General features: G+C 22.6%; 8 protein-coding genes across 8 annotated transcripts; 3 read left to right on the top strand and 5 right to left on the bottom strand.

The window, feature by feature from the left end:
- Nucleotides 1-2,544: 2,544 nt before the first annotated feature.
- PBANKA_1305100 (60S ribosomal protein L1, putative) lies at nt 2,545-3,685 on the bottom strand (the record flags this gene model as incomplete). Its single annotated transcript, XM_034566626.1, has 2 exons — nt 2,545-3,193; nt 3,681-3,685. 2 exons carry the CDS (start codon nt 3,683-3,685, stop codon nt 2,545-2,547), a joined length of 654 nt encoding a protein of 217 aa, XP_034423204.1.
- Nucleotides 3,686-6,834: 3,149 nt separating this feature from the next.
- On the top strand, nt 6,835-7,527 carry PBANKA_1305000 (conserved Plasmodium protein, unknown function; the record flags this gene model as incomplete). The annotated part of the gene is made up of 1 exon (XM_034566625.1): nt 6,835-7,527. One exon carries the CDS (start codon nt 6,835-6,837, stop codon nt 7,525-7,527), a length of 693 nt encoding a protein of 230 aa, XP_034423203.1.
- Nucleotides 7,528-8,980: 1,453 nt separating this feature from the next.
- Nucleotides 8,981-10,654, top strand: PBANKA_1304900 (cytoplasmic tRNA 2-thiolation protein 2, putative; the record flags this gene model as incomplete). The annotated part of the gene is made up of 1 exon (XM_034566624.1): nt 8,981-10,654. One exon carries the CDS (start codon nt 8,981-8,983, stop codon nt 10,652-10,654), a length of 1,674 nt encoding a protein of 557 aa, XP_034423202.1.
- A 294-nt stretch (nt 10,655-10,948) lies between these two features.
- Nucleotides 10,949-12,214, bottom strand: PBANKA_1304800 (conserved Plasmodium protein, unknown function; the record flags this gene model as incomplete). Its single annotated transcript, XM_034566623.1, has 6 exons — nt 10,949-11,032; nt 11,108-11,221; nt 11,319-11,399; nt 11,514-11,638; nt 11,794-11,914; nt 12,032-12,214. The coding sequence occupies 6 exons, from the start codon at nt 12,212-12,214 to the stop codon at nt 10,949-10,951; spliced, it is 708 nt and encodes a 235-aa protein (XP_034423201.1).
- A 916-nt stretch (nt 12,215-13,130) lies between these two features.
- PBANKA_1304700 (major facilitator superfamily domain-containing protein, putative) lies at nt 13,131-15,084 on the bottom strand (the record flags this gene model as incomplete). Its single annotated transcript, XM_034566622.1, has 3 exons — nt 13,131-13,507; nt 13,681-13,788; nt 13,983-15,084. The coding sequence occupies 3 exons, from the start codon at nt 15,082-15,084 to the stop codon at nt 13,131-13,133; spliced, it is 1,587 nt and encodes a 528-aa protein (XP_034423200.1).
- Nucleotides 15,085-16,940: 1,856 nt separating this feature from the next.
- On the top strand, nt 16,941-18,944 carry PBANKA_1304600 (AP-3 complex subunit mu, putative; the record flags this gene model as incomplete). The annotated part of the gene is made up of 1 exon (XM_034566621.1): nt 16,941-18,944. The coding sequence occupies one exon, from the start codon at nt 16,941-16,943 to the stop codon at nt 18,942-18,944; it is 2,004 nt and encodes a 667-aa protein (XP_034423199.1).
- Nucleotides 18,945-19,241: 297 nt separating this feature from the next.
- On the bottom strand, nt 19,242-22,687 carry PBANKA_1304500 (protein SOC3; the record flags this gene model as incomplete). Its single annotated transcript, XM_034566620.1, has 17 exons — nt 19,242-19,273; nt 19,361-19,401; nt 19,565-19,629; nt 19,720-19,752; nt 19,858-19,953; nt 20,086-20,179; nt 20,384-20,439; nt 20,552-20,641; nt 20,737-20,838; nt 20,921-21,116; nt 21,283-21,371; nt 21,556-21,610; nt 21,720-21,814; nt 21,940-22,041; nt 22,187-22,252; nt 22,344-22,460; nt 22,631-22,687. 17 exons carry the CDS (start codon nt 22,685-22,687, stop codon nt 19,242-19,244), a joined length of 1,386 nt encoding a protein of 461 aa, XP_034423198.1.
- A 1,128-nt stretch (nt 22,688-23,815) lies between these two features.
- On the bottom strand, nt 23,816-25,252 carry PBANKA_1304400 (allantoicase, putative; the record flags this gene model as incomplete). Its single annotated transcript, XM_034566617.1, has 1 exon — nt 23,816-25,252. The coding sequence occupies one exon, from the start codon at nt 25,250-25,252 to the stop codon at nt 23,816-23,818; it is 1,437 nt and encodes a 478-aa protein (XP_034423197.1).
- Nucleotides 25,253-26,497: the final 1,245 nt, after the last annotated feature.

Here is a 26,497-nt window from a genome sequence, read left to right as displayed (position 1 = left end):
TTTAAAATCAATACTCCAAAAAGGAAAAGGAGGAACGATACAATAAAGACGCGAAAAAAAGCGAATTAAGGAATAAACATTAGAACAAAGTAGTAACTATATGCGTTAAAGACAAAATAGAAAATATAGAGAGTCCTAAAAAAAATAACAAATCAAATCAAAATACAAATATAGACAACTATATATTGCGTTAAAAATTTATGTGTGGTAATGCTACAAATATGGGTAAAACGCAATGAACAGTACATATGAAGATACAAATTATTCGAAGTAAATTCATCAAATATATAAATATTTAAGAAAGAGCCTTAAATATGCATTATTTTTAATTAATAAAAAATGGAAAGGGTGTGCACACAAAATGAAATAATAATAATAAACAAAAAATAAACTAATAGTTGCAAATATAATTCACGAATAATGCAAATAGGCATATCATTATGGATCTTTGCATTAACATTTAACAGCACTTTCGGTATTTTAATTATATATTTAATAAAAGTATTTAAGCTTTTCGATTATAATGTCTTTTAAATGGTAAAAAATATGCAAAGAAAATGTGTAACATAACTTCTCTTTTAAAAGAGTTAAAATAATTTGTAATATATATATTTATTGGAATTTTTATTTTATTATTATTATTTTTTACATACTATCTATTATTTTCCAATACGTGCATGCAACTAACGAAAACAAAAACAATGCTAATAATTAAAATAATGGCAAATAATTTAATTATAAGAAATGCGATACATAATATATAATGTATATTTTTATACTATAAAAATACAAAAAAAAGCAAGTTAAAAAAATAATTTTGTGAAAATGTGTATGTATTTTTTTTCTTTGATAAACTTAAGCAGTATGTAAATTTCAAGCATTTCTAACCACTATAAATATGTAATTTGTGAATTACAAATAAAACAATATTAATAAATAAACAAATAATTAGAAAAATAGCAAAAATAACAAATTAATATATATTTTTTTGAAAATAAAATAATGTATCTTAAAAAAATAAGACGGGACATACTTAACCATTATATGATTAACAGGTTGTACAATATTAAAAGTGCGCTTGAAATAAATAGCATAATATATCACTTCGATGAGACTATATTTCTATGTAAATGCATTTTTCGTATATTTCCGTGCAATATGCAATATACACACATAGTACGTATATACGCGTGCAAAATGCGCAGTAAGAAACCAATTAGTACCGCATCCTAAGAGTATCATTACTTAAAGTACCAAATAAAAGTACAATTTTTATTGAGCAAATTGTCTTAAACATTAGTTATATATAAATATGTGAAACACTGATTTTGTTTGGGGTCTAACGATACTTTTATAACTATAAAAAGTTTAGTTTTTCTTTTCCATATATTCATTATAATACTATTAAAAAGTAGGAAGTATCATTAAACTTTCTCTTGATAGAATAAATAGCATATATATATGCATATATATATATTTGTTTATTTACTAAGATCTGCTTTTTGATGCACTTTTTTGCAGCTCTAAATAATAAAAAAAATGTTTAATCAAATGATCTATTTGCATAATTGATATAAGCAGATTGGGTTGATGTTAAAAAGAGTATTATGAGAACTATTGAAAAAAATGTAAATAGTATAAATATAAACAAATTGATTAATATACTTATGCTTATCCTTTGTATTTCCTTTCATTTTTTTTACAATATGGATCATAATATATTATATTATTATTAAAAGAATGCCTTGACGACGCCAAAAGTATATAGGACATTATTGAGCACCCTCCGCATGCATATTATAGGGTTACCAAAAAAAAAAAAATTTTTTAAGTGAAATAAGAAGTGAAAGAATAATAATTATAGAATATAAAAATTTAACACCCAAACGTACATTTTATTTGGATGATAAAATTCGTAATCATTTTATATTCCCTTATAATCCCTATTTTTCCCTTTCTTTTTCCTATTTCATTTTTTTTTTTTTCTTATTGGCGATTTATTACAAATCTCCCAATATTTTGGTAGCCTAATAAAAAATAAATATTAGTATCATTATTATATATACATATTTATTTTTATTATGATTATATATTATTCTAATTCACAAGGGAAAAGAAACAAACTGCTTTTTCCAAAATATTGGTGTTCGAAAAAAAAAAAAAACAGTAAAGGAATAAAAATAAATTCAAACATCTGGAACAATATATATATAATATTTATTAAATTTGCAACAAGCACGTAATACATAAATATATAGAGATGTATGTGAGTGTTCGAAAGTATATATAGCATGACTCTCCCTTTTATAAGTAATTCCTCCATGATATGCAACTATTTAGTTGGCGAATTATTCTCTTTCTGTATTTTACCTCAAAACTGCAATATATTTAATGAATTATATATACATATGCATATACGATACATATATATGATCCCCATTTTATTCCAATTTCGCCATAAAATATTGTAATTCTCTAACACCAATACATAATGTAATATATCCACATGTTTAAAGAGCTATATATATGTATGAAACAACACACTTAACCATAGATTCTTTGTGGTTTTCCCATAGTACTTTTAATGTGTAATGTTCTAATATTTTGCCAGTTTTTTTTTAAAAGCGAAACTAAAAAATTGATGGCATGTACTATGTTTGATCTCAATTCTTCTTCCTTTAAATTAGCGTGACCAACAGGTACTCCCATACATAAAACTTTTTTCAATTGGAATTTAATGGATGATCTTAATTCTAAAATTTTATCATTTATTTTATCATTATGGGTAATTAAAGAAGGAAACTTTCCTGCTTTATTTAAACCTGGACCTAATAATTTTGGAATTTGAGGCAATATGACCTGACTTGCTAAAAATGCATCATATTTTTTAGCAAGCTTCTTAACCAATGTTTTATCTTTATTTAATTTTTTCATAGCTTCTATATCCATATAATCTAATTTTAATTTTTGTGCCTCTTCAGAATGTACAGCATCTCCTAATATACAGACTTTTAATTTCTTTCTAACTTCATTTGATAATTTTACAGTACCTGAAAAACGTTTATCTCTTTGTGTATCATAATCCTTTAAACCAATTTGTAATTCTATTGTTTCAACAAATTTTCTCTTTTTCTGTTTTGTTCCTTCGAACACATCGTTAATGGCTTTTTTTAATAAATCTTGATTAAGCTTGCTGCAAAAATGAAAATATAGAAGAGAAATGAGAAACAAAATGTATTTCGAAATTTGGAAACGTTTTAAGTATATAGAAAAATATATCATGAATTATGTAAATGTATCAGTTTGTTCTGTTTTAGTAGCAAAACTCTTATTCACATTATGCGAATAATAGTGCATAATACCCACATATTTTAGAAACATTTTTTTTATATAGAATGAATAGAAAGCATGCAGTGGCTACATTATTCCGATGGACATATTTATATACGTAACATATTAATATTTGACGATAAATTGAGAACGAATATGAAAAGTAACTATAAATCATGCATATACCCATACTCAAACGTAAGTACTATATAGAGAAAATAACGAATGCAATAGGTAATTTATATTATCAAAGTTAAAATATGTAAATATATATATAGCGAGTAAGCATAATTTCATATAAAAGGAAATATTTTTTTTATAACAATTTTTTGTTTATTATTATATATTACCTCATTGTTAATGGAAATATTTAAAAAGGGTGGAAAAACTAATTATATACAAATGGTATAATTTATATTAAGAAAAATTGAGAAATAATTGTTATTTTCTCAAGGTATTATAATTTTGTAAAATTAAATACTTTTTAAGTATGTTTCTATTAAAAAAATTAATAGAGCAAGCTTTTTATATCTTGTTACATCGATTTTCAAAGAATCGAAAGAAAGCACATTTTATTTATTATTCATTCGTTTTTTTATATAATTATTTTTTTTGCAATATAAATTTACTTTGATAGAATGTAAAAAAAATTGCAATATATAAAGCGTATAATATTTATTACATAAAAATAGTAGATTACTTATGTAGGATAAATATTTGATATATATTATTATTTATAAATAGAAAAATAAGAAATATTATATACTGTATATTATTATTATATATAGGTGAATAATGTATAATTTTTTAATTATTAAAAGAAAAAATAATAATACAATACCGACAATAAAATGGTAAAAAATAATATAAAATGCGACATAAACGTAATATCAGAGAGGAAAGAGCACTTATTTTGGCATTCCGTTTTGGGCAATCCTCTTAAGGCACAAAAAAATGTATGATATACTATGGAAATAATTACATATAATATATGTATAATTAATGAAAGGCTTGTTATAATATATAGGCAGCTAAAAAAAAAAATAAATAAATAAATAAATAAAATATATCAATAAAAATGTGGAAATACAATGGAACATAATATTTGAATAAAAACAAAGCCATAATTATTTTTTTTAAATAGCCATTAGTATATCAATTTTTGTGAAACAAAAATAAATTTATTTTATTGTTTATATTTATTTTTAAAACTATAATGTATTATATAAATACTACGTACATATATATAATATTTGTAATGAAAATACTTCAAAAAAGGTAAATGCATAATATATAACTAGGGGGCTAAAAAAATTGTAGAAAATCGGAATATCTTTTTTACCTTCCTAATAAAAATAATATGAAACTTAAGATACAATAATCAAACTGTTAATTGCAAAAATATGGAAAACATGTCCATTGTGTATGGCATCAAATATGCGTTGCATATATATACTAACAATGATAAGATCAAATATTCCAATAAATAAGATAGAGAAACATGTTGTATTTTTACTGTTTTTATTCTATGCGCAATTTTTCTTTATTTTTGTAAGAGATAAGCTTGACAAAAAAAAAGTTGTGCTCTTATATGAAATGTTTTAATATTATCTTACATTATAAATATGCGTTATTTTATAGAAAACCTTTGAACGTATTTTATAAATGTATAAATAGTTATCCAATAATTTTTTTATAGCTATTTATTAAAAATGAAATTAAAGAAATAGGGTGTTTGGGGGTTTATTTGCTTATATATGAGTGTTGTAAAATACTATTTGTCAATCTAATTATTAACCACAATTCGTTATAAAAAAATATTATATATGCTTTATGAGTTCTTTTCGATTTTAGAAAATTTGATACAATAGGAAGCAAACTTTTATACGTTTTAAATACATTGTTATATTGTGATAAAGGGATAGCATAAAGGGATTTTATTGTGTTTGCGCATATGGTGCAAAGTAATATAATTAAATAGAAAGTTAAAATATATTTTCTTTTTTCCTTTATAAGAACTTACAATAGTTATGCTTTACAAGACCATTTTAAAAATTTACAACAAATACAAGCATGTGTATACCCATGATTTCAGTAGTTGCAAAGGCTTTAATGCTAATTGTTTTCTTAACATTTTTATAAACTTATTTTTTTACGATAGCTTTTTATTATCTTGAAAATAATTTTATAATGTTGATTGTCTCTTGTTACATTAGACTAAAAGATTAAATATACTTTTCGCATATATCCAGAGCATTTTTTTAAGTTTTTTATTTGTATAGTATTTTGACAAAATATTACTAATTTTTAAAATATATGTGAGTTTTTTATTTCATTCCCTATTTTAATAAATAACAGTATTATATATAACAATAAAAACACAAATTATTTTATTATATGCCATCACCCCATCATTAGATCCACTTATATATATTTTTCAATTAACTCTACAAAATGAAAGCACTGCTTAATATTATGAATTTTTTTTTATAAATTTTAATAAAATATATGCCGTATGTATCAAAATAAACATATAAATTTAATAGTAATGTTTTTTTTGTATTTCAACATTTTTTTAAGAAAAAAGTCTTTCGTTTTAAGTTCTTATTACATAAAGCACCAATAATAAATAGAATATACATAAAATATATTATATTTTTAAATTACAAAATTAAATAAAGGTTAACGAGAAAAAAACAATTTTTGCACAAAATAAAAAATAATAAATATATATACCTTTTCTGCTTTGTATAGTAGTAAAATGCGATACTGTTTTAATATAAATATATTGTTTAAATTATGCATAATATATATTAATATATATATAATGCCTTTCATGTATTGCAGCTATAACTATTAAGGGCGGCATTTATTTAAAAAAATAATTATTTATTCGCACATGATATAATTATATAATAGTTGCCATTATAATATAAAGTATTATTTAATACCGTTTTTATATAAGCGAGCAAGTATCATTTTATTGAATATAAATTTTTAATAAATGTGCCAATATCCATAAATTTTTATGCATAGAATTAATATATTAAAAATATATATTATATCGTAGGTATTATATTTTTTATGTTTTATTTTGAATAAAGCAATTAATATTACATATAATAATACAATAAGAATATTAAATAAATAGTAGCATTATATAATTATCCATTGCTCTCATTTTTTTATATTTATATTTTAATTTATTTTTTTCTATTTTTTATATTGCATTTTTTTAAAAACATTTTCTTATTATTATATATATTTATATTTTTTATATATTTATTTTCTTCATCATTTTATATTAATAACATTTGATTTTAATTTTTAAAATATTAAAAAGAATGTTAAAATAATATTTATTACATATATATAGCTATATTTATATATAATATTTTTTTTTATTAAATAAACGGGTATATATATTAAATATATATAATAATTATATAAATATATTATTGTTAAAACAAGTATCCTCAGTATACTTTGTTTTTAAAATGTAAAATGGTGAATTCACCATCAAAAAAAAGGGCATTGAATACATTAGAAGATAAAAACGAAAATAAAAACATGGTTAGTAAAAAAAATAATACTGTTGATACTGTAGATGATATCGAAGAAGGCAACGATAATGTTGTAGGTGAAAATAAGAATGAAGTTTTTAAAAAAGATAAAAGAAAGAAAAAAGAAAAAAAAAATAAAGATATAGAAAATGAAGATGGTGATGACGGAAACGACGAAGATGCATTAAAGAAATTCTCTGTCGACACAAGCGAAAATGACGACGAAGAGGGCAGAGAGGATGATGAAGATGACGATGATGACGATGAAGATGACGATGAAGACGATGATGATGAAGATGACGATGATGACGATGACGACGATGACGACGATGACGACGATGATGAAGATGATGATGACGATGATGACGATGATGAAGAAGATGACGATGATGAAGATGATGATGATGATGACGACGACGATGATGGGGATGATGATGATGATGATGACGACGATGAAGATTTTGAAGATATGGATGATGATGATGACGATGACGATGACGACGATGATGAAGACGATGATGAGGATGAAGATGATGAAGATGATGAGGATGAAGATGATGAAGATGACGATGATTCTAAAAAGGAAGGTGAATCAAATGCAAAAAAAGATAGTGAAGACGAAGGTTTTGACTAATTGGCTCACGCTTAAAAACAATGAATTGTATATATATATTATATATGCATAATATAAAATTAATTATAATTCATATGATTTCAAGGATATTTATAAATAAAGAATGTATAAATAAAAATAATTGAATGTTTCTTTAAATTATACATATTTCGTCTGTTTTAAAATGTTTTTTTGCGTGCTTCATGTGTTTTTCTTATTATGCTAAAAAAATATATAAATATGTATAAGATTTTATATATTTAAATTTATATAAATATATTATATGCGATATGTATTTTTTTTCTTGCCTCTCTTCATTTTATATGCAATTATAGTTGTTCTACCTTTATTTTTTTATGTTGAAATTTGAACATTTAAAATATTTTACATATACTACAAAGTTAATAAATTGCATTTATTCTAACAATATATTTCAAAATTAAAAAAATAATAGAATTTGAAAATATATTAACCCAATTAAAATATTTTTGGCATCATAAATAATAACAATGCATATGCTTTATGATGCGTAGTTATATATATAAAATATATGTATGATATACGTATAATTTCGCGAGATAACTAATATACAGTATATTGTATAATTGCCGAGGTATATTTTTATTATATATGTTCTTACTATGTAAATGAAATATAAATTTTATAGATAAATTTGTATGTTTTAATTTTTATTGCAAAACGACTTCACTTAATAGTTTCAATATTCACATAACCATAATAGCAAACTTTAAATGTGTAAAATGAAAAAAATAAATGGTATCTAAAAATACGAGTTGTATAAAACATATTTTCCTTTTTTATTTTTTCTGGTAAAACGGGATATATTTTATTATCATTTCATTATTATAGTATTCTATGCTTTTTATGATTAAAATTTGAATAGCTTATTATAAAACACTTTTATATAGATAATAAAACAATTTATGTGAATTTAATAAAAACAGTATAATCAGTCATGTTTAGTTAAAATATATAAAGTAAAAATAAAATAATATTGTATTAAATTGAGTAAAAAAAGATATACAACTTTCATCGAAAAAGTGATGCATGAAGCATGCTTTAAAATATATACATAAAAATATTGATTTCGAAAATGCATTTGAAGGAAAATATAACAGGAGTTTCAAATATTTGTAAAAAGTTTAATTTGAGCGAAATATAATAATTTCCGAGTTTGTTTAGTTCTATACACTTTAAAAAAATACAAATATTTATATAGAAGATATAACCTTGGTGTTTTGCCACCCTACAGCGAAAAAAAAAAATAAAGTTATACTCTTGAATTATTTTATCTGGTCACTTGATTGCATTTACAATTGATATTACCAATCATTTTTTTAATATATTTTTTATAATTTCACTTTCTTTAAAAATAAAAAATATGCAAATGATACATTACATTTATGGATAGTTTGCTCCCAGAGTAATAAATTGTATAATATTTATATATGCTATGAATACCAAAAATATGGAAAACAAATCAGACGATAATAATGGGGAAAAGATAAATTTATCAATCTGCTATAAATGTAAAAAAAAAAATGCATCAGTTTCTACAAGGGAAAAGTCATGTAAAGACTGCTTTTTATTATTAGTAGAATATACATTTAAAAATACTTTAAGAGAAAAATGTTTGTTTAAAAGCAAACCAGGCTTTTGTAACCAAAAAGAAAAAGGGAAGAATGAGCAAATAAAAAAAAATAATAACACTAATAGTAGTAGAAATAATAATGAGAAAAAGAAATATGAAGACAAAACAGAAATTATGAAAAATAAGGACATTGTTGAAATTTTCCAAAAAACAAATGTGTCAGATATGTTAAATGGGGGAAAGGAATATATTAAAAATGATAACACCTTTGAATGCCAGAAAAACAAAAAAAAAACTACAATAGCGTTTTCTGGAGAAATATGCTCTTCTATCCTTTTATATTTATTTATAAAATATTTAGAAAGTGCTAAAAATAAGAAAAATGATGTGTTATTAATGAATGAGCATGCAATATTTAGTGAAGTAATTTTTGTAGACATTTTTGATGATGAAAAATATATTTTGAAGTTGATTAAAATTATTGAAGAAATATTTGAACTTGCAGGGAAAAGTAACAACAAAAATGCTGTGGAAAAAGAAGAGGGAGAAAATAACTCACAAAGAGATGATATATCTCCTATAGAACATAAGGATAAAATTACTTTTAATAAGGGTGTTTTTAAAAAAAAAATTAACAAAATATATTTTACAGTGCTAAAAAGTAATTATTTTATAAAAGAAAAATATCAAGGTAAATTTTTGCAAAGTTATGATGTAGTAAAAACAGAAGAGAATTATTATTTGAATTATATAAATGAGTTAATTATATATAACAACATATTAAAATATTGTAAAGACGAAAAAATTAATTATGTACTTTGGGGAAATAATGCAAATAATATTTCAAATAAATCTTTTTTATATACAATTATTGGTAATGGTATTAATATACCGTTATGTACGAGTTATATTGACAATAGGTATGAGCCTATAATATTTATTAAGCCTTTAAAAGACTTATTAGATAAAGAAATATATATTTATAGCTTTTACAAAGATATTAAATATGCTTATAATAAAATATTCGATGGAAATATATTATACAATGCTATAAATAATTTACTATCAAATTTAGATTCAAAAAATAATACAACGTCTATTATTAATAACACATGTAATCATTTAGTTAATTTAATGGATTACATACGTAAAAACCAAAAAAATGTATCACATGATCATGAAAATGATTATGATAAAATTGAAAAACGAGATGATAAAAATATTAATTGGGATAGCAATGATGTAGACAATAATACAAATGAAAATGAAAAAGAAAACACTTTAAATTGTGTTGAAACAAAATCACCAAATAATATTATTTATGAAAATTTAAATAATTATAATAAAAATTCCTTATGTTATATTTGTTCTGGTAATAAAGAAACACCAGAAGAAAAGAATTTTATAAATAAAATGAACAAAATTCAGACAAAATATATTATAAGAATGAAATGCACAGATAATATATGCTCTACTTGTTTGAGTATATTTTCATCTAATGAAAGTTTTTTTAATTTGTTCGATGCTCTTATATAAAATTTGATTTTAATTTTTCACTATTATGTGATTTACGTTTTTATTTGCTTATTATTTTGGGGTTTTTATAATTTTTTGTTTAATTTACTTTTTATGTTAATACTTTTGTGTCCTTTAGTATCAATTGGCATGTGCTCATTTTATTATTTTTAATATTTGTTTGATCCCTTGTTATAAACAACTTTTGAGCATAAATTTATTTTAAAAAAATATTTTTAATAATACATCACTTTTATCACATTAGAAAGGGATGCAAGAGAATTAAAAAATTATTATGGTCATTATTATTTATAATTACAGCCAATCATCAAAATTAATTTGGGGATTTGGGGGGTAATTTGGTTGGTCCTTGTATTCTCGCGTGTGTTCTTGAGAGACCTTTAAAGAAAATATATTAGAAATAAGGAATTTAAATTATTTTACTAAGCATAGAATATTTTCGGTTCGGCTTACATAGATGTTGTTATTATCCTTATATACGTGTCTCCTAATCCGTCTCTTGATTTTTTCAATCTTATTTACATGCACTGCTTCTTGTAGCTCACGATTCATAAGAATTCGTTGATTCTGTAGGAGATGCTATTAAATAAGCCGTATAATGTATGTACATAAAGAGATCGAAACCAGTCATGTACACATGTGTATGAATATATATAATGTATACCTTGTTTTTGTTCTTATATTTTTCAAAAATAATGGATTTGTTCAATGAATCGAAGTCGTTCATCCATAATTCAAAAGTATTCTTAAAAAAGTTAAAATAAGAAGAAAACAATATTTAAATATATACTTATTTAATTAGAAATGCAAGAAACGTTTGTTATAATAAAAATTAATCAAATGCATATATTTTTAATACATTATAAATAACACAGTTTTGGTATGCGTTAAACATCTGTTTTTGAATTTCGTTTATTTCTTCTTGTTTTCTAACATATGGTATAATACAATTTCCAAAATACTGTAACTCTCCTTCATTATACACTAAGCGTAAAAAATGTGTAAATTTGTTCGATTTTATGTGCCATAAAAAGTAATAAACAATTAAACATAATATATATGTGTGTGTATGTAGTGATAACATAAATATATGTAAATATATAGATGGGTAAAAATTATTTTTAGTATCTTAATTTAACTGTTGTTAAGAGGGTAGTAAAATAGGGGGATATTTTCTTGGGCCACCTTAAATAATTCATTTTTTTTGTTAATATCAATATTAATCTCATTAACGATTTTTTCCATATGTTTTAATTCCTCCTTTTAAATCAAATAAGTATAATTAAAAATATAAAAAAGACAAAGAATAAATGAATAATAAATGAATGATATGAGAAATATAGATATGAATTGGGTTGAATCATTTTATTTTCTTACCACATTCGTTGCATATAGTTGAGATAAATATTGATAATTTAAATAGTTTGAGTACGAAAAGTTTTGAGAAAAGTTTAATGCGTCATGCATAATTCGTATTTTTAAGTTATTTTTTTCCTCCATAGTCATACTAGAATAATTCTTTTCAACATTTTGATCAGCCTTCTTTATGTTCATATACATTTTTACTTTCTTTTTTTACTGTAAATGGTTATAATAAAATATGTTATATACGTTATTTAGTTTAGACGAATGTAATATTTTTGATGCTGATTATAATACCCCAATATTATGAAAATAAAATTAGTGATATTTATTAATGTATTCATTATACTTTTTAATGAATAAATACCATATAGTTACACATATTTACGCCTTTTTAGAAGCATTTGAATAAATATATAATAAGATTTAAAACATTCCCTCGATATTTTATTAAATATCAATTTTTTTTTAATTTGACTATTACAAGATTCGTGTATGTGTGTATTTTTTTAATCTTTTTGCAAAAGTTACCTAAATTTTTTTTATATCAAAACAAATAAATACAATATTAATGGCATCGAAAATTCGGATAAAGTGATAATTGAGAATATATATATGTTTTTCTATTTTATCATTTAGGTATTATGTGAAAAAAAATGTGGTAAACATATGGCTATGTATGCATAGAAAAAAGATGCGAAGTTATACGAAATCGGTTGTATAACATAGTCAATATATTCTTTTTATTTTTAATATCATTAGTATATTATTTTTTGGCCATATTATAAATATGTACACCTTTTAAAAGGGAAGAAAATAGCACGATGAATGAAATATATTCTAGAAAAAATTGCAAATTTAACTTATTTTTTTAAGTTTATAAAAGTTTGCAAAAGAATAAAACAAAAACATGCATGTATATAGTGAATGTTTTGTTTACTGAATATACATATGATACATACAAATGAATTAAACATTAATGAAATATTTAAGTGCATGAAAGGTATTGATAAGAAAAAAAGGAATATTGATAAGCAAAATAAAAATATTTTAATAATTATTAAAAAAAATAAATAAAAACAAATAAGTAGCGCAATAATAGACATGTTGTGCATCAATTCTGAAAGGATTTAATCATTTTTTCGTAATATTTAAATGAAAGGAAAACAAAAAAAATAGATACAATAGACATACATGAAGAAATAAAAAAAGGAAATAATTGGTTTTCTATATAATAATAACTGTATATAATAGGTGATATGGTTAAAGATAGATATCGAAAAAATGATACTATACTTTGTGTAAATAGTTGATCCTTTTTATCAAAAAATAGAGAAACTATTGTTGGGATAATTGGTTCTATGTAAGCATAAGAACATGAATGAATAAAACAAATACTAATATATTGAAAAATTAAATTATAGTATTTTATACTGTGATATGTCAATAATACTCCTGCACTTTGTATGATTAACCCTATGACAGCAGTTCCTGAATTAAAAAAAATATCGTCGAATTATGATATGAGTAATCAAAAAAGTGTCAATTGCACACAAATAAATATAAATTTGTGTGTGAATAAAATTATCGATAAGGGATCATGCATATTAGGGGAAAATAATTCTTATCAGTACTCTGCACACACTTTCAGTGATTTTTCATACCATTATATCCAAATTTCCGAAGAATAAATGAGAAGGAAAAATATTGATAGCATATCATTATTATTCCACTCAAGGAAACAAAAAGGCTAATTTGTATTTGCTTGTTACCTGATAAAATAGAGGAATTAAAACAAAAGGAAATGAGACAAGGGAAAGAAAACAAAATAACATAATATATATTGTATGGGCAATAAACAATTATTCGGTGAATGTATTATTTCACACTATTTTGCAAGGAAGTGGATAAAGGAGAATTGAGAAAATATACAATAGTGTGCAAGGAAATGGTATTGAAATATTACCAGATGAAACATTATCGTTGTAAAAAACAAAAAAAATATTGTTCATTAGATTCGATGAAAATGATGCCGAGAATCGAAGTAAACATATGGAAAGTAAGCATTTTGATTTATAAGTTAGTGATGTATTAAAAATTTTATTAAACATATTTTTAATGTATAGCGAAATTCTTGAAATGAATAAATAATCTGTTCTCCTTAAAAATTGTTGATAGGATTTATCTGATATATCATCATTATAATAATTAAAAATATTTCCTTTACGTCCTGTTTCTGAATAATTTGTTTTATTGTTTAAAAATTCATTATGTACAGATTCAGCATCCCCCTTTTTATAGTATTTATTTAAAACTGATTTATCTTGGTCATCATGTTTATTATAATTTTTGTAAGTAAACCATGTGCTAGGATTGTTTTCCCCTTCTAATTTATCATTACTTTTATTATCTAGATTTAGTTTGTACTCACGAACTAATTTGGTGGGTGTTTTATATTTATTTTGGGATAACAACTCACTAGAAATTGTAAGAATAATAAGTAAGGAAGATATTAATCCCAATGTATTAAAGTTTAATATAATTTCAAAATTAAAAATTGTTAAAAAGAATGATGATAATAATGGGCCTAATATTATACCAATTGCATTGAATATATTTATATATGTGTAATATATGCATACGTTTGTATCAACTAAATCATTAATTATAGCATTGACGACAACTACAAAAACTGAACTACAGCCACATATTATTCTGTTTACTACTAATAAGGTAAAATTTAATTTTATGTAAAATAAATATATACCTACTAAATTAAACAAAATTAAAAATACTAATAAATGCTTCTTATTTATTGAAGAAAAAAGCCCTATTATCAAACACATAATGCATTGTGAAAAAGAATAAAAACTTAATAAAATGCCTAACTCTTTTACTTCTATGTTATAATAATTTAAAATATAGAACGGCAGCAAGGGCTGTAAAAAGGACTCAAACAACGTTTTAATAAAAACGGACAATAATATTTTAAATAAAGTTTTTTTCCGAATTTTTTCATATTCTTCATTTTCATAAAACAAGTTATCGTGATCTCTTAAAAGTTTCATCCTATGTATGTATCTATATTTATGTGTGTTTGCTTCTTTTTTTCATTTATTTTGTATTAGCATAAGTATATATTTTTTTGTCTGTTTTCTTTTTCTTTTATTAAGAATGACTCTCCACCAAATTTATAAAAAATAATGTTTCAATGAAATGGACAAATAATATAAACTAAATTTTCTTAAAAATATAATTATTGTATAAGGGTATTAATATGTTCTGATATTTTTAAATATAAAATTGCTTGTATTTTATTTTATTTTGTCGAGCTTTTAGTAGTTTATTTATTATGTATAAATGTGCTTAATAACGCAAGTTCATATATAAGAGTATGTATATTCTCATAAAACTCTCTCACAACCCCACGCATATATATGCACATATATATTAGAGATAACAAAATATCTCATATATTTGTTTTTTTTTGTTTTTTTTTTCTTTATCATTTAGTAAAAGAAAAAAATAAAATAAACATTTAAACAGAATGGAATATAAAAAAAGCTTAAGCATAATGGCTCTCTGTTAATATATTATGCAGTGTTATGCTTCACATGATGATAATTGAAAAAATAATTAAGAAATGAAATGATGAAATGAATAAAAATGAGAAAAATATATGAATAAGTGAATGAATAACTGAATAATTAAATGAATAAATAAATGAATGAATATATGAAATAGTATTATTCATTACATTAGTATTGAGAACATTTTTATGGCATGTTAATTTTTTGAAAATATAACATTAATATTACACCACATTCTTAGTTATATATGCAATAAGTTCACGTGAACAAGTAGCCATTTATTATAGCCAAACAATTATTAAAAAGAAACATAAAGTGAAACACATATAATATATAAAATATCTATGCAATTTATATGGATATATTTTTTTTCAATTTGAAAACAGATGTATGAATGGTTTAGGCATAAAAATAATTAAAGAAAAACCGTAATAAGAAAAAAGCACATTTATGGATTATTGAGAATTGGAAAAATGTGAATGAAAAAATAAAAAGAAAAACAAATGATGGTACAATTGACAAGTAGCATTATAGATGAAAAGATTAAAAAAAAAAAAATACAAATTTTATATAATGTAACAATAGTGATATTATATCATATTCACATACATATGAATTATAATATGGAAGAAAATGTTCTTTAAAAAATTTTTAATTTATCTATTAATTATTCTAATAATGCGAAAAAAAATATAATTTTGTTTGAATTATTGGCTATTTAAATGTGTATTTTTTTTAATATAGAATATTGTCACATAAATACCATTTTTTATACACATACATTTGTAATAAATATGATTCATAGAAAGCCTGTATACAACGCATATATATAACAAATAGGGAAACAGCAATGTCTTATTGAAGCATGCTATTTTTATCTCGTATATATAATAATACATCAATGAATATATGCATATTTGTTTGATGTTTGAAATGCTCTATATAATACGGTTATTTTCCTCATTATTTCTTTTTTCATAGTAAAAAAATAATTTTATTTATATTATTTTTTTCCATATTAAAATTTTTTTTTTTCGTTTTTTTCATTTTTTATAATTATTGTGTGATTAGGATTGAAAATTGGGGAACATTTATGCCATCGACCAAGATATTTATTATATTTACTATCATTGGATTAATTTAATTTGCTTGATTAGCGTATTAGCTTGCACAAGGCATTAGTTAATTTATTTCACTGCACCATTTTCTATATTTCCAAAAATAAAAGTACTTTGAATTGGGATATATATAATGCAAGAGTGAAGAAATACATACATCCTCATTTGCATGGTTCATATGCAGGAAAAATATAAAATTTCACAGCAAAGGAAACAATGGATGGTCTTTTCATATATACCGCTGAGGGAAGGCTACTAATAGAACATGTTTTTGGAAATGACATTGAAATAAATATATTAGAAAGTGATATAGAAGATATAATAATAAATAAGAAAAAGGAGTTAAATAATTATTTTATAGTTTTAAATAATGAAAATAATAGTAATTTTATGAAAAAATTGTATAAAAATAATTTTATATATTTGATTATAAAAGATGATATATATTTTGTTGCAGTAAAACGGGATGAACACAACCCAATTTTAATTGTTGAAATAATACAAGAGATAATTAAAAATATAAAAGCATATTTTAATGTTAATAAATTAAATGAAAATGTATTTTTAAATAATTATTCGGTGATTAATTTTCTGATAAATGAAAATTTAACACAAGGAGGAAAACCTAGTCTATTTGTAAACAGTATATTAAAATCGTTAGTAAAAAATGAATCAAATATTTTAAATGAAACATTGAAATTACCTTCAATACCTAATAATATATATAATATGATAGCAAGTGGGAGTAGTAGTATTATCAATAGTAACACAAATAGTGATTATATAAATAGTATTGGAAATAATACGAACAATAAGACAAATTTTATTGCTAATAATACAAATGAAAATAATATAAATTATAGTTATAGTAATGGGTTATGTATGAATTCAACAGATTCTATGCACATTTATTGGCGTCCAAGTAATGTATATTGTTCAACAAATGAAATATATGTTGATATAATTGAAAATGTTTCTTGTATTATGAATAAATTTAACAAAATAATACATTATTCTATCCAGGGAAATGTTATTATAAATTGTACAATTAGTGGAACACCCATTGTTAAATTATTTTTTAATCATAAAATTGATTTAAAAAAATGTCACCTTCATTTTACTGTTAATTGGCCTAAATTATTTAAAAAAAAAAAATCAGCCAACGACAAAAACGTTATTTATTTTGTTCCACTAGATGAGGAATATACAGTTATGCAATATTTTGAACATGACTCATTAATAAATAATAATAAAAATGGTAGTACCAAATATGATGCTAGTATAAACCGTTTTCATAATTCTCATGATCAATTAACTGATGTTTTGAATTTAAAAACGGGAAGTATGAATGGTATCGATTTTGTAAAACCTGAGAATTCACCTAACGATAAAAGCAAAAATAGCAATAGTGATGAAACTAAGCAAAACGCCAAAGATAACAATGATAATGGCCTGGATAAAGATTATTCATATATAAATGATGAAAAATATGATAAGGAAGATAATAAGGCATTAATATCTGGTGAAATGAGTAGTGAAAATGATGATATACAAAATAATGGTATAATGAAGAATGAAAATATTGAGAGCATATTTTTATTAGACTATAGTAATGAGCGATGCAGACTTCCTATAAATGTGAAAGGGAATGTCATTTATGTGCAAACAGAAAATATGTATAAAATGAAAATTAATGTGATTTTAAATAATATAAAAAGAAAAAAAAATAGCAATTTATTGCTAAACAGTTATGAAAACATTCTTATTAAAATTCCAGTACATAATATTATAAGTTCAGTTAATTCAAATATTACAATAGGTAAATTAAATTATAATGATAAAAATAATTGTATATATTGGTATATTGAAAATGTTGTCGATACTAATACTACAATATCAGCAAGCATATCATTACATATAAAAAATAGTAATAATATATATAAAAGTAATAATACAATGGATATCCTAAATGAATATCATTATAAAGATGAATTGAACGCAAACTACCCATATAATTTTAGCGAAAATTCTTATAATAGTGATGGTCACATGATTTACTCATCCTTAAAGTTTGTTGTATATGCTAGCTTAAAAGTTAATGGAATTTCAATTTCAGGAAAAAAAATTGAAAAAATCGAAATTCTAGAGTCCAAGAATTTAGACATACATAAAGGGTGTCGATACAGTACTTATTTCAATAATTTGGAGTTTAGGATTTGAAAAATATAAGAGATATTCAAGAAATGTAAAATAAAACAATATATTATTTTCATATGATTTTTGATCACATTTTATGGATGAAATAGTGAAATATAGACAGACGCTATGAGGAATAAATTGGGGATCCCCTTAACAAATTAAATTCAATTGTAAATAATATTTTACAAATGATTAAATAATGTCGTTCACATATTGGATTATAATCGCATGCAATCTATTCAACTTTCTATTATTATTTTAACTTTTTTTAATTTTGTTTGATTCTTTTTCTAATCTATTTGAGATTTTCACATTTCATTAATGGGGATTTTTTGTTATTATTTTCGATTCTATTAAGTTGATAGAAAAAAGAAAGAATATGCTTATATTTTATAAAGTATTAGAAGGATGATAGCAGAAAGTCAATTTATTTTTACCGAATTTTATGGTGTTTTCTAGATCTTGAGCATCATTAACTCTGCAAAAATTGAAGAAGAAATATATGGATATGTGTATGTACACCGTTAAAAAACAATGAAGTGAAAATCTAGTTCAAAATAAACCAGTTTTATGTGTTTATTTCCCATCATTTGCTCATACTGACTATTTTTTGTATTATATGTATTTATTAAAAAAGTTACCTGCACATGTTTTTATGAAAATCTACATTTTTGTACAAGTTGATAATTTCCAAAAATTCCAAAGACTGCAACAATGATAAAATAATAAATACATACATAATGATTTTCAATTTTTTAAGATTCTTTGTTTGAATATGTATGGGTCATATTCATACCTTGTAGGATCTGCTAATATTTCCATCTTCTCTCTTTACAGGGATAGTTGGAATAAAGGGAAAAAATTATTAATATGGTGGATTGAGCATATTTATGTAATTTTTATAATTTAATGGTATGTGTTATATTTTTTTTACATTTTTCTGGGTTATCATCATAAGTTTCTCTAAGCCATTTTGCAGGTTTTTGATATATTGCAACATATCTTCATTAGAATTGAATTCTATTTTATCCTATAAAACGCACAAGAAAATATTAATATAATGTGTTTATATAATCATCAGTTAATATGCATGCGCATATACATGAATACAAATAAACATATTTTAGCATATTTATAAATACTGATGTATAAATATAGTTACCTCCATATTTATTGAATAAAAGTATTTATTTTGCTTTTCTAAGAATTTTTGAATTTTATCCAATTTTATGTTAATATCTTCTAGTTCCTTCTCACTGAATATAATTATTATTATGGTTAAATTTGGCATGAGAAAAAAGAAAGATAATATAAAAAAGTGCTTAATAAATAATAATGTATTGAAAAGAACAGCGTCGATCCACTGTTATACGCACACATATGTATATACATAAATATCGATTGTTGGATGGGGAAAGATATGCTTTTTCTTATAATATATTTATTTTTAAAGATAATACCTTGCGAAAACGAGTTTATAAAGATCATATATATCATCTGACACTTTTTCCTTTTCCTAAAATAGATACAAATAAAGACAGCATAATAAGGTGAAAATAAATAATTAATCAATAACAATATGATGTAATGTGTTGGCACATATAGGTATTGTATTATGTTCTTTTTACATATAAAATTTTTTCCTTTATTATATCCTTATCTTCTGAAAATGTATTTATTATTTCATTATTCAGAGATATATATTCTTTAATAGCATCCTATGAAGGGGGTATGGTAAAAATAAAATAAAAATATAGTCATCATAAGGCCACTAAACTAAAAATATGGTAATATATATGTTTTTTTTTTCTACTTCAAGTTTTTTTTGGGACAATGCCTCTTCTTTTTGCAACAAATTTTGTTTATTTTCAATGTCTAAAAACTTCTGATTAATATCGTATATATCCGTAACACCCTTTAAACAAAATGTGAAAAATTAATAATTGATATAGCTTTGAATGCATATTTTTTATATGTGTTTTTTTTTATTATTTTACTGTTGCTTCTCTCATTTTTGATATTGTAGAATATATGTTGCTTGCATTTTCAAAAATACTCGAGGCACTTAATTTTAAATAATTATTATATAATAAATAATAAATTAAAAGTTTTTTGAATTTTTTTTTTTCTTGTATCATTAAGCTTATGTCTGCATTATTTAATTTATTGTTTTTGTATTCGTTGATCATTTCTCTATAAAGGTATAACGGTAATGATAATAAAATAGTTCATTCTTCATTTTAGCTTCTTTTATTTATGTTACGATATAGAAAATAAAAATAGACACTACTATTAAGAAATACAATAACAAGAAGTAAATAAAAAAATAGTAAAATTGTGGGGAATAATATTTTTATACCTTCTTATTCTTAATATATTACTATGTTCTTTGTTGACATTCATATATTTTAGTATTTCTTCATTCTTATTTTTCGCTTGAATAATTTCCTTCATTAAATAACGAATTTATATGCATATAATAGTTAATATATAGTATGTATTTTATTTTATTAACCTTGTATTTTTATTATTTTGATATTAAGCAATACATAAAAGGAGGAATATCATCATAATTGCGCAGTCATGTGAATGTGTCATTTTTCTAATACGTATATTAAAATTGTTATATTACCATTTTTTTATCTTCAATAGATTTTCTTAAATTTTTATTTTCTGATGTGATTTTTCTGGTAAAATAAAAAAGAATAAATATACATAGATAGGAAAAAATACATTAAAATATATGATGTTTCATAATTCATATAATCTCATTTAATTTGATTTTGTGTTTTTTACTGAATAATATTCTGATGCTGTTTTTCAGTATTTTTTAAACTTTTTACGGTTCTCTCTAGAGAGTTTAAATAAAAATACAACATTTTTTTTTCTTTCTGTTGTAATGGAATAAAGAATAATATGATGTGAAGTTATGAACAAATAACAAATAAATTTGTGTTCGTTAGTTTTATTATTGTTGCCGCCATTGTTATGATTTAGCTTTTGGTTTATTCGATACCTTAATTCGTTGGAGCATTATTTGATAAGTATATTTTGAGTGTTTTAGATTTTCAAATTTGTTCAATATTCCTTCATTTTTCGATTTTAGGTCCTCATATTCCTTTTTTTAGTCATGAAAATAAAAGTGAGTATGTGTTTATGCATTTTATTTTCACTATTATTTTTTATCAAATATTTGGTATGTAAATTGTTGATGATTATTTACAGATATATGAATATGTATATGATCCTGTAAATTCTTTTACATTTTTTTGATGTCCTAAAGATATTTTGTTCAGTTTTTGTTCTCGGTTTAGAAGCTCCAAATTTTTCTATAATAATAATGAATAAAGTTATATTTTGTCTTTTTTCATTATCATTTTTTTTGAGTGTTTATTTTCCATCGCGCATTAAAGTGTTTACCTTAGTATTTTCATATTTGCTAAATGTATTTTCGCCCTTTTCTTTTATAACATTGAATTTTTTTTTGACAGAGTATACAATATCTTCTGTATTTTCGCTAAACTTTTCATTGTCTTTCTAAAGTGAGGAATATAAAATAAATTAAAAATAAACTTACGTTTGAAAATATTTTGATTATGAAGAAAGGCGCAACAATACTTTATGTTACAAGTGACTAGTAATGTGATACATGCACATATTTTTTTTGGGTTTATTTTTGATTATATATATACTATTTAGCATCTCACCTTATAAAATGGTGCTAAGTCCTTTAGGTTATCTAATTTATCGTTTTGGTTTTTCATTTTTAATTAATTTTAATTATATTTTTTATTCATTTTATTCAATTAATATAAATATGGTGCTCAAAAAGAAATATGTGGCAAAAAACTTGAAAATTATATTTATATTGAAAAAAATATAAGAATGCGTAACTATGCTGTTAAAAGAATTTAATAGATTAATTATGCTTTATCAGTAATTACGGCATTTTTCTTATTTTATATCACTATATTTTATTAAAAAAATAGACAATGGTAAAATATAAATATTAGGCAATTGCATGTAATAATAATGAAAAATATGAGCCTATATATGCGCAGGGATATACGGTTTTCCACAAAATATATTGAAAAATTTTGTGTGATATTATAAATATAATAAAAACATGCCATGTTATTTATGGATATTTCCATGTTTTGCACACTTGAAGAAAATAATGAAGGTTATATATAAGGACTTATGAATTTGTAGATACTTATGGTGCAATAAGAGATAAATTTATGACAAAATAATAATAATATAAAGAGAAAAAATGATACATACATGCTTTAAATGATTGATTTTATAAAAGTTATTTTATCGCAATATGTTTATGCTTTAAATGTGACAAAAAATATATATTTTTTAATTTTGAGTTAAAAAAAAGGAAGGTTTCATTGTATGGAGACATGAGTGAATGAATTAAAATATATAGAGAATTGTAAAAAAGATAAAAAGGGGGGAAATAAGATGATAGATAAATATAGAGAACGAAAGAGGGAATGTTTTAAGTACTAAAAAAATTGTATTAATTCTTAAAAAGTTTTATACTGCATACATAATTGTTAAGAGTGTCCTAAGGTATAAAAAAAAAATTAAGAACATTTTTAATGGAATTTCTCATATTGATAATTTTTTCCTATGAAAATTGCTCTCATACTTATGAGCGTTTAATTGGTGGAACTTCTTTCTCTTCCCATTTTTTTTAAACAAATAAGCTTTCAGGTTGTCACACATACAAATATATGTGTAAATAAATAATATTTCTACATTTGAAATAGCGGAATTATTCTAAGCGCGAAATTAATGACCATATCTGTCCATTTCGTGTAGAATCGAATAATATCTTCATTAATGTAAAACTAAAAAAAGTAAAAAAAAAATACAATCTCTTAAGGGGGGATTGATAAAACTGTACCTATAATATTAACTTGTGATATTCCTCCATCTGGATGAATTGAAATTTTAAAATGTGTTGCTGTTCTTTCCATATCGGTAAAATTATATTCTAACAAATTAAAATTATAAAACGTTTTTTTTTGGCCTGTATTAATTTTACAAGGAGGTAATTGAAACCAATCAATTTTTTTTTTCACTAATTTTTCATCGTCTTCAAATATTTTCTTTTGCTCTAATAAATCTAAAGTAAGTAAATCGATACAATCTAATAAATAAATTTGTACAGTTTCAGGATGATCGTGTTTATAATTTCCAATATCAATTGTAAAATTTTCAATTACTCCTCTAACTCCAAACTTAAAAATAGCAAAATTTTTAATTAAATTATATGTTAATGTTCTTAAGATTATAGGGGGTCTATTAAATAATCTTTTTGTGCAAAATCCATCAGTTTTATATGAATCGATAATATTTTTTGGGTGACCTTTATATATGTCATCACATTGATAATAAATTAATGTGCAACCATTTTCTGGTTTATTTAGAAATATTTTTTGTTTTGATGCAATAGTATGTTTTTTAAATAAAGAAACAAATTCACCATAAAAATTAATTTTATTTATTCCTCCATCTGGATATAAATTAATTCTTATATGTGTCCATGGTTTAATTAAAGATTGATCATTAATTTTAAAATAATATATTTTTTTTTTATTACATTGTTTTAAAAAATCGACGCAGTCTGCTTGTAATAATTCAACCCATGGGGTATTCTGATTTTCTAACAAATCAGATATCGATTTATCTATTTTATATGATTCTAGAAAGCTATAACCTTTCCTTTTTATTGCCTTCGCTTCCTTGTTATCTGTTTCGTTAATAATTGATTCCTCTTCTTTTATTATGTCATCAATGCAGGGATTTTCTACAACCTCTATTGATAAGTGGGGACATATATCTTCATCCATATTTTCAAAATTTAATTCTATTCCATATATAATACTTGGATACTTTAACTTGAATATTAGCCATTCATGGCCTACATCTCTTCGCCTTCTAGTAACCCATCCTGTTTTATCTTCGATAATTAAATTTTCTGATTTACTAATTGATTCATCAGTAACAAATAAAACTTTTGCTCCGAAGTTTTTTGACAAGACATTATTAAAATTGAGAAAATTTACATCATTTATATTTTCAATTTCTTTAGATGGATTTTTCACATTTTTATTTATAATCCAGCTAAATAAATCATTAAAAATCGTTAATATTTTTCTTCGCCGTTTTTTTTTTGGTACATATATGTGTTCATTATTATCGATACTTTCATCATCTTCTTCGACATCGCTTAATTTTCTTTTTTTTATATTATTGGTATTATTTTCGATTATTATGTTTTGTTCGTCCTCACTTTGACTTTGTTCGCTCATTGTTTTTTTCCTGCTTATTTAGTATTTTATTGTAATTTATTTTATTAAATGTTGTTTTTTCTTTCAGTGCTATGAGTATTATTTTTATTTTCAATAATATATCACATATCGAACGATAGCCTAAAAGTTGTGAAACTCGTATGAATGAAAATAGTAAACGAATGAATAAATGAACATAAATCAGTGCTAGCTAAACAAACGAATATATTAATAAATAAACGCACACATACATACACATATATACTTATATATATAGGTATGCATACACGAATTACTATAGGCATATGCACACTAAATATAAATAATCAATAGGCGCATTGTTACATAAATTTTTTAAGTGGTTTCGTTGATAAATTATTATATAATATTTTGTTGGAAAGAATAAAATAGCACATAAGCAAACTACTTATTTTATATTACCGCAAATAATGGAATGTAGGTTAATAAATATTAAATATAAGATAAAATGTTATGAAATAAAATAAATATTTTTTGCTTTAATATTTTCGATATAATTAAAGGGAAAAGTGTATGAATAATGATTGTCATTCTTTTTTCAATTAGAATCGTATTAAAATTTGGGAATGCGAATACATTACAAATTATTAGAATAATAATATTCTGTGTATAAATAGGTATTTAATAAAATGTAGACATAAATGCGAATATTCATGTATATTTATATACAGTTATGGAATATTATGTATTGTGGGCTTACTATAAATTTTATATGGCATTATATACATGCAATTTTTATGCATAGGTCTAAATGATCTGAGTATACGCGTTAATAAATAAAAATATAACTATGTCGAAGATTTAATTAACATTTAATTTTAAAAAAAATTAACCTTTAATAATTATGGAGATACGAACTAAGAAATTTTATCATAATTTTTCAAAAGTTGTATATAATATATAATAAATAACTGTAATGGCAAAAGTTAAAGTATCTATAAAAATTAATTTTATTTAGGCTTAATTATGATGGCTATTACACTGGGCTAATTATCCCAATTTAATGGGGATTTATAACTAAAGGATAATAATCATAATTGCAAATATTTCAAAATTCTAAGCATATAATGGTATCATAATTTTTTAAAAAAAGGTAATATTGTTATATCTACAAATACTTATTAACCGTAAAGTTGCAAAATGTTGTACAAATACCTATAGTAAAACATAACTATAATTGTTATATACAATATGTATTAAATATAGAAATGAATGTACTTATAAGGA

This window comes from Plasmodium berghei (assembly GCF_900002375.2).
Source record: "Plasmodium berghei ANKA genome assembly, chromosome: 13".
Lineage (NCBI taxonomy): Eukaryota > Apicomplexa > Aconoidasida > Haemosporida > Plasmodiidae > Plasmodium > Plasmodium berghei.
The sequence above is the reverse complement of the archived record's forward strand: the minus strand, read 5'-3'. Positions and strand labels throughout refer to the sequence as shown.